At 32.6% G+C, this 10017-nt stretch overlaps 1 protein-coding gene across 1 annotated transcript; it reads right to left on the bottom strand.

The window, feature by feature from the left end:
- Positions 1-7221: 7221 nt before the first annotated feature.
- On the bottom strand, positions 7222-8329 carry SOUL-1 (SOUL heme-binding family protein). Its single transcript, XM_089832268.1, has one exon. The coding sequence runs from the start codon at positions 8184-8186 to the stop codon at positions 7563-7565; it is 624 nt and encodes a 207-aa protein (XP_089688394.1). The 5' UTR covers positions 8187-8329; the 3' UTR covers positions 7222-7562.
- Between the last annotated feature and the right edge of the window lie 1688 nt (positions 8330-10017).

Genomic DNA, 10017 nt, shown 5'->3' with positions numbered 1-10017 from the left:
TTTTCCACAAATGGAGCACACAAACTTCCACAAGTGGATAATTTCTAACTCTAATTTCACAACCACAAATGGAGCATACAAACTTCCATAAAAAATAATTTCTTAGTTCTAAATCTCTAAGTTATTCCAACACATAAATTGAAAGTAACTAATTGTATGTAGGCTTTGAATATAAACAATATTGCATGAATTTAAGAAAGTAATACAATTGTAGACATAACTTACAATTTACACCAACACAACCATTCCCAGACACGACTTTGAAACAAATTTCTTCTTTATTCACTTCTCTTTGAAACTTGTTCAAATAAATCATAGTTATACTTGCACAAATTATGCAGAGCTTTATTTCATATAAAAAGATGATATTTAAGATGAAAATCAATTACACACAACATGCCTTCTGAACTATAAGAAAAAAACTAAAAGCAAACTAAAGAAAAATGATGCAAATGTTGAAACTATTGATTCTAGACAAATCAATCCTCTAATTTATCAGAAAAGGCTTTAAATTTTATGGTGTAATTTTGGATGATTATAGGCCCGAGAGTTCCTATGTTTTGATCCATTGCATTCACTTTGATAACTATGGTGTTGCATATTTTGATAGCCTCTTGATTCTCTTCGATGAACTACCATAGGTAATTCATTAGAAATTTGTATGTTGAAAATGTATTCATGTCATATACCCCAAAATTACCCACTTCAAATTTTGCATTGATTTTGTAGGTTAAGTCAAAGTGATTGGCATATTCCCACACAAACTCAGCTTCTAGGAAAGCCAATGGGAAGTGGAGACCAAATGAATATTGCTTATTTTGATTTGAAGCATGCCTTCTTGATAGGATGTCTCTATCCTTTAAAGAAATTCTAACATATATGTATGACCAACCTTTATATCCCTAATTCTATCGTATGAGGATGAAACTTGGGATGGAGTGGTATGAGACAATTTCTTTTCATATTGATACTTTATTTTATCTTTACCTTTGGAAGGTGAAGATTCTTCTTACATATCTTGACTTGAAGAGTTCGTTGCAACATAAAAATCCCAAAAAGTGAAGACATCTTCCAATGGGATTGAATCCACTAGGATTTCAAGATTGGGACAATAATGACACATCCATGGAGGATAAGTGTTCTGGGTATGATTAAAATACTTTTCGAAAAGTTAGATAAGCTATAAAATACATGGACAACTTTTTGGGGCAAAAAATGGTCAAAATTAACTTTTTCTAGGTGGATTACATATGGGGCAAAATGTGGATTTTGGCTTGAAAGGGTATGAATGCAAGTGGATGTAGTTTGGAAGCATGCAACTAGGAAACTTCAAATTTTAAAAGGAGGGGTTTTCCCAAAATCAAGTTATAGAAATGCATTTGCATATTGCTAAAAACTCATCATTTTAAACTTCAGTAAATAAGTAATTGGGGTTTTAATATCTAATTACATATTTGGGAACTATGAAGTTGGGTGAGTTTTGAGATGAAATGGAATGAAGGATGAAAATGTGGATGATAAGTTACATTTTTTAGACCACTTTCATCTTTTTCCTCGCAAACTAGCTCTCTAAAATCACCAAAAATAAGCAAAAAGCAACTAAGAAACATATTCACGAAACCAAGAAAGAAAAAGAAAAATATACCTCTTTAAATTACACAAAATGAAGACTTGGAAAAGCCTCAAACATCACAACCTTGCAACAAATTTCATTTGGAGCAGAAAAACCTTCTTGCATTTTCAAGGAATGAGAGTTTGAATTTATTTGTGATCAAGAAATAAAAATGAAAAAAAATCTAGGGCTTCCAATGAACAAATGGAAGGAAAAGAGAAAAAGAACACACCAAATATGCAACAAAATCAAGAAATTCAAGAAAAACCAAAGATTTACATTTACTCAGAGGGAAAAGGGTAAAACTTGGAGCAAGGATGAAGTTGGAATCAAACAATTTTCTCCAAATCAAGTTTCTCAAATGCATTTTCACATTGCATACAAGACTTTCAAAACATTCTTCCTTTCAAACCCTAAATCAAACCTCTTATAGAACATTACACATTTACATAGGATGTCAGTGAAATGCATAAGTGCAAATCACACTTTTCAGCTTGCACTCCATATTAGTTATCCTCTTTGTGTGAATCAAACTATTCATGGTGATTTACATGCTTCTTTTTGAAGCTATGTGCAAGTATGAGGGAAATTGCACTTTTAGACTTGGATTACAAATTGCATTTGTTGGAAATGTGAGAAACTAAGAGGCAAATTGCACTTTTTAACTTGGATTGCTTATTGCATGAGTTTGAGTTGCTTTTTATTGTTTTAAAGCGCTCGTGTAACCTCACTTTAAAAGTGCAATTACATATGCATTTTAAAGCATATGTCATGCCCAAACAAATGGTTTTGACAAGATACCATCAATTTTATGTGGAAACAAATTTGTTTTGAATATGGAGGTAATCATAAAACATGGTATTTAACTCCTATAACATATTACATATAATGGAGACGCAATGTAATATGTAATGTGCACTAAGAAGTGTGATTTAGCACTTGAAAGGAAGCATGTCACAGTTTTCAAACCTTTTTCTTCATACAAGCCAATAGTCTGTGAAAACACTTAAATCATTAATCCTTCTTTGTAACTAATAATGTTACAAATAGTTAATGTATTCATGTAAGTAGTAGAAATGAAATGTAACCAAAAAAACCATAAAATCAAAAAATACATAACAAAATGATTTTGCTATCGCAAAAAATCCTTGGTTAGGGGACAAAATGCAGTGGGGATGATACCTACAACTCATCCTTGTAGCAACAAGGTGCTCGGTTAAGAGCTTATAATAGTGTCATCTTTTGAATGACTACGCTTTGTTAAAACTTTCTAATACCATGCTAAGAGTATCAATAGTCCAATTAAAGACTATGTTATTAAGAGATCTAATCCCACCAATAAATTGTTCACCTAATTAAAGGATTTTCAATAAGTTCAAAATAAGAACTTCTAAGTTCTGTTAATGACCACCTTGTAAAAGGGTTTTGCAATCTTGTTGACAAACTTGTTAGGTAAAAACAACAAGAAATTGACTTGTACTTTTCCTTTCTTGTTGATTAAGGTCAGCTTTAGTCTTCACTAAGTGTTCTCCTTTTGATAGCTTGTTGCACTATTCTTCTACCGATAATCACTAAACATTGTTTTAAAAATCACCTTACTAATGTTGTATACAACTTCTTCAACACATCACCATCTTATCTTATCTTCTCTTCTCTTCTCTTACTTCTCTCTCACCTCTCTTTTTCACCAACTTCCTTTTTTTCCCTCACTTTATGACCTAATTAGGGTTTCTAGACCCTTCCATAAGTTGTCTTTGACTTTCCTCTTTGTTACGCTAATAGTTCTTATTGTCCCTTATAAGTTGGACATTGTAGGCTTCAAATAACATTCTGACATCCGATAGAGCTCACTAAATCTCACTAAGTTGATAGTGTAACATACTTGTCTACTTTAATCATTTGCTTAATCTTTTTTCTAGCAATGACAACACCTCAAAAATCATCACCACAGGGGTCTAGGACTTTGTTAAGGTAACAATACCCCCCTTTTGCATTGATGGAAAAAATTGACTCAATACTTCAATACATAAACTCAATACTCTCCCTTTGATCTTGCTCATGTTTTGTTCAATCAACTTGATTTGATCTTGCTCCTGTTCTATTCAATCAACTCTATACACATCTCCTAATACTTTGAACCTATATACATATCTTCTCCCATATATAATCTCTCCCCCTTTGACAACAATGCCAAAGGAGAACAACAAAAATTGTTGATGTCCCTATGTAGCAACCTCAATATACTTCATCTTGCTAGTTATACTCATCAAAAAATTATTCCAATGATCTTTCAAACCTCCAAACCTTCTTTTATTGTGTCTTTCAGTTTGCTCTACTTCACTGATAGTCTTGTTGTAGCTTTAGTTAATATACCCCTTGATAGCCCCTATTTTCACTGAACTTAAAATTTGGAATTTTTATGGTGAAAATGTTTTAAAGAGTGTTGTGATGTTAGGGTTCATGTGTTATCAATTTTCATTTCCAGAGGATAGCCCTAACATGGTACTTTTTACCTAATCCAGTTATAAATCTGCTTGCCTTAAGGTAAAAAATGATGTCCTAAGGTTATGTTTTCATCCAATTCTACAAGAAATTTCATAAAAATCAAAGTCTAGCACTTACCCTAGGTTTTGTATTTGAGCAAGAATTTATTTGTCTTTCAAATCATTTCTTACAATGTTACGACATAGGGGTTAGCAGAGGATTGTAGTGTAATTTTTTTAGTTCCTCAATCTTAAGATATGCAGTGTATTGTTGTATCGCAGATGAAAAAGTTAAAGTGCCCAATCTTATGATTCCCTTTGTATTGTATAGTTGTATGTTATGTTGAAGAGGTTCTAAGTCCGGTGTGCGATGTTATGACAAAGAAGGCGACTGGGGGATTGTAATGACATGTAACAAGGGTTACGACCAGGAGACATGCAGTTTGTTGTAGGATCATAGAAGTACCAAACAAGGAATCATTTTAAGTTTTCTGATCTTACGACAAGGAGGTGATCAGGACATTGGGAAGGTCTTTGATAAGTTATAAGATATTATGATGAAGCCTTGGCCGTAAGATCAGAAAGTAAGATTGAAAGTGCTATGATGATACGAAGCAATGGGTATCGTAAGGTCATTTAGAAGATGTTTTGAGCTTACAATGCTATGGGATACTTACGATTGTAAGGTGATAAATGACAAGGCAAAGTGGTAGTACAGTGTCAGACAAGTGATGGGTGTCTAATCCTGATTGGTCAATTGTGAAATGTACACCAAGTGGATGCCAAGTTGGACTAGTGGGGCCAAAAACTTATCCTACATAAGTTATATTTTAATGCAGCATGCTGATTGTATGGCTTGAGCATGCTGAGAATTAATGCAAAGATGAACATTGGTAATGTACATTGAGATATAAAGACATTTTATCGATCAATTACAGTTTACCATTTTTAGAGAGAGAATTTGAGCAGTTGCATAGTTTTTCAGTGCATACAGATAATTGTTTTTAGTGCCTGAGAGTAGAATTCATATAGTGTTTTTCTAGCATACATTCAAGATGTCTATAAGGAGGTAGTAGAAAAACATGCGTCGGACATGAAGTTGCAAAAACTTCAACTTCTAAGGGAGGGAAAACGCGACAAAGAAAACCTAATAGATTTGTCAAAGAATGGATTAAGCTTTTCCCTAGTTCATCAAATGCTAATGATGCAGATGACCATACTTTTCGTAATATGTAGTGGTATCTAATGTTGTCGAGGTGGGGATATTGGTATTAGGATTATAATAAGTAAGTAGTGTTAGCCCACCAATTTCCACTTGGATAATGATGTAACATATCATTAGTTATGTCTATATATTTGTTATAATTTTAGTAATTTGTGTGTAAATTAATTTACGCTTGTAATATTTGGTTGCATACGCACTTGTAAGAATTTGAGTTGTTCAATCCATCTATGCAAAGGAATTAATTATAGGAGTTAAAATGCCTATAAAGATATAATGTTCAATTGAGTTAAGTTCGGTAATAAAGAAAAGAAATTCTTTCCATTTATAAAATTAATTATAAAAATTTATAAACATGTCCTATTTTTTGAACAAATTAAATTGAAATTTTTACTCCCCAAGATTTTCTTACATTTTTCTCCCCCAACATCTTTTACTAGAATATGAATAATAGAGCCTTTGATAACTTGATCATCTTAATATATGACAATATTTTCGCCATTTTCTTTTCTTACTAGAATATGAATAATAGAGCCTTCAATAACTTGATCACATTAATATATGATAATATTGTCACCATTTTCTTTTCTTTTAAGAAGTAGATTTGGCCCTTAAATGTTTAAAGGTCCATACTTACATGTCCTGTAAACATGATGCATCATATTTATAACATTGTTTTAGTCTTAACAATCATATATAAGTCTAATATAACCTTTTTGTATTTCAGATTGTAATTTTTTTAAAAATTCAATTTGTATCATTTTCTACACAATAAAAATATTGTTATAACATTGTTTCGGTCTTAAACAACCATATATAAGTTTAATATAATCACAATAAAAATATTGTAGCACTTTATCTCACCTTGTTTTGTGGTGTCGATTATGATACCTTTAGCTATGACTTTGAATTTAGATTACATCTTGACAATGCGTTGCTGAAGCCATTACCTCAGGACTATTACAATAACTGCTATCTAAAAGCCATACACTTTTATAGCAATCTCTTTTATAATACTTTGATTTTTTCTTGAAAAAATTAAAAACTTGCTTGAAGTTTTTTTTCCCAAAAATAACATTATAAAACAATGAAAAAGCTTCTGCAACAATGAAGCTTTCATTATGATTTATCGAAGTTATAATGAAATAATTTTGATTGCCTCTCTCTTGCCATAATTGCTTTCACCAACCCTTTTGCGATAGTCACAATAAATTTGTGATTTGTCAAATATTTGCTAATTCTTTCTTATTGTAATATAATAATTATTTTGACTCCTGCATCTCTTCATCCTTAAAACTGATTTTTGCATTTCCATGATAGCACTGAAACTTTGATTTGTGCAAAAATTGATGACAGTTTTCATTCTTGCCAATACTCCTCTTTCCCCTAATGTTTTCTGATATTTTGAATTCTGAATTCAAGTGGCAAGAAAATCTCATCTACAAGTTCCATGCGAACAATTTCAATTGAATCATATCATATAATTTTGAGAAATGAATAATGTATTTTATTTTGACATTGCAAACATTACCAATCTCTTCAAATAGAGAAATGTATCTGGCTGTTGATTAATTAAAATTGTAGTTCTGATACTGACTATTTAATTTACAGGCAAGGAAGAGCATATAATTGCCCAAGAACAAGGAGTTTAAAACTGGAATAAACCCAAAAAATTCGCAATAAAGTATGAGAATCTTAGTTCAGTACATCCAACAATCCAACATACAATTGAATATGGATATTAAACCCTATGTAGCTTTTTACAGAGCAGCACTACATAAAAGATAGTACCAATTACATAAAATACTCCTGAATCCTTCTATGAAACCCTAAAGAAGAAACATAAGACCTACTCTACAGGAAAAAAAGTACCAATTACACAAAATTCAATTTTTCTAAGAATCTCTAAACAAGGACCATAGGTCAATTTAAGATTGAAATTAAACCATAAGCAACTTTTTACATAGCTGTACTGCATGGAAAAATAATACTACTTATTTAAATACTCCTGAATTTTTCTATGAAACCCTAAAGAAACATAAGACCTACTCTACAGGAAAAAATAGTACCAATTACACAAAATTCAATTTTTCTATGAATCTCTAAACAAGAAAAATAGGTCAATTGAAGATTGAAATCAAACCCTTAGCAACTTTTTACACATCTGTGCTGCATGGAAAAATAATACTACTTATTTGAATACTCCTGAAATTTTCTATGAAACCCTAAACAAGAAACACAAATCCTACTCTACAGGAAGCATAATTTCATTAGTCCTGAGAAAAGGCAAGGTCCAAGGAGGGTTATACCTAGCCAATACATAGTCCCCTGTTACCCTATACCCACCCTCTTCCAGAGCCTTTCTAAGCATTTCAACTTTATCCTTCACAACCCCCTCATCTGTAACCCCACTAAAAGTAACAACCCCATATTTCCTTTTGGGCATTTCCCTGATAGAAACCCTAGAATCCTTAGGTCTAGGGACATTCTCCATAGTATAAGTAGAGGGCAAAATGAATTGCATGGTTACCATTTTCTTAGCTTCAGAAGCTTCTTCTGTCAGCACAGGTGCTGTCATTGCAATTGGTTCAGAAGTCTCCTGTGTTATGACAGGGGCAGTCATGGCTATCTTTTCCCCTTCCTGATGTTCTTCCTGTGGCTTCTTCACATTGTTGGGTTTTCCAACAGCTCCAATGTAGTCAGCAAGGATCATAAAGCCTCCATCTCTTCCTCTTTTCATCTGGGTTGGATCATATGTTACTTGGGCTGCAATGGAAGCTTCGTATTCTCTGATTTCATAATCAGTCCCTTTGGCTAATACTTGATATTTAGGCGTCTCCACACTAATTCTTCCAAGCACAGTTCCCATGGCTTCCGTTGTTCTTGATAGGAAATGGATGGAGCTAATGTGTATATACAGATGAATTGGGGAAGATATGTGTGAAATTGGGGTGGAAAACTGGACACGTTTGTCGCTTGCCTATAAAGATCTTAAGAAAACTGCAAAACGTCTCTTAAATAGGGAAGAGCGGGCTTAAGAAGTATTCAGCTACTTCCAAGGGGAAATTTTTTGGGTGTGGGTATTGATAAAAATAAAAGATAATTACAAATAAGAAACTAGCAATCATATATTAATGTACAATTTGTATGTGGAAGATGAAGGTTTATTAAGAGGAAAATCGTATACTTTTGTGAATGCAAATGTGTATTTAATGAGATTAAATAGTATTTATAGAGAATGATGTGTTTTTTAAGGAGATGTGCTATAGTTAAACCATATCTTCAAATTAGTTATGTATTCATTTATCGAGATAGAACTATGAGTGGTTGTTAGTTGTATATATTATCATTATATGAACTTAAAGATAATTCTAGTGCTTGGAATAGGTTGTTTGAGTTCAATTTTATCATATTAGAATTTGGGCTCAAGATTAAATGCATTATATTAGAAAGAGAAAAACATTTTGTTTAATACATGATCCTAGATATAGTATATGGTTGAGGATGGGATAACAAGAAAATTACTTGATTATATATTTCTAAAGATGTATTCAAGATTATTTCAAATTGAAATTGAAAGGCACCTTGAAATTCCTTTGGATTAAGTTTTTATTAGGGCTCTATAACTTCAATCTTTTTGGAAGCGACTGACTTCGACATAAGAGCAAGCCAAGCTTGTCTTGCGTAAGGTAGTCCCTCTATGTAATTGCACATTGATTGCTCTCATCTTGTTTACCCATGTGGTTTATGGATGATGGAGACTCTATTTCTCTATTTATTCAACCTTTGTTGTCAACATCTGATGCTAGGTTTTCATTCAAAGCAATCATAAAGGGTTGTTAGAACCAGAAGGATGTTGCATTCAAAGTAGTTGATAACCAGTTGCTAGACTCAAGAAGCAAAGATGGAGTACAAGGAGGTCAGGACTATTTTGCCTCTAAACTCTTTATCAATCCAAACTCTATTATGTCTAAAGCATTGCATTAGCAAAATGTTAGGTTGAAGTGGATTGTTATCTTTCGTATCATTTTGGACTCTACTAAGTTGTCATATAAGAATTTGTTGAACAAAAGGTTGCAATCACACGTGTTAAAAACTAGGGTTCCATTTGGCATTTTGTAGAATGGTACAAAGAAGCTTATTTATCATTTTCTTCAAAGACGCATGTAGTAAAAAATAAGAGGTAAAAAGAAAAATTTGGACCATAATTCAAGGCTATCCTGGGATATCCCTTGGATCCTTAAGGCTAACTATAAAGAGGTGGTATCCTTGTCTTACACTAGATGGGTTACTATTCATTATTTTCCACCAATGTTGTGCAAATGGCTTCCTAAAGTCATTGAGCCTTTGAGAAATGGACTCCGGATTGACCAACCTACCTCCCATCTCCTGCACATGGATGCTAGATTGCTTTTGGTCATCAAGACTTTCGTGGATCTTCTTAATGAAATTGTTGTTGAAGTTGAGGATTATTATGTCATTTTCCATGTGGAATACCAAGGGGGTTGAATGTGTGTTTTCTCGACAAAAAGAATGACACTTAAGGAGGAACTATTCTTTGTTAAAAAAATCCAAACTCGTGTCCTCTACTAGAAATGTTAATAATCACACTGATAAACCTAATCTTGAGGAAGGATACTCCAAGAAGCCTCTAGATAAACCCCCCTTGGATAATCTTAATTCTAAAGGGAGATATATTC

This window comes from Cupressus sempervirens, chromosome 1 (genome assembly GCF_028749045.1).
Source record: "Cupressus sempervirens isolate cs-2001-9-10 chromosome 1, ASM2874904v1, whole genome shotgun sequence".
Classification (NCBI taxonomy): domain Eukaryota; kingdom Viridiplantae; phylum Streptophyta; class Pinopsida; order Cupressales; family Cupressaceae; genus Cupressus; species Cupressus sempervirens.
The sequence above is the reverse complement of the archived record's forward strand: the minus strand, read 5'-3'. Positions and strand labels throughout refer to the sequence as shown.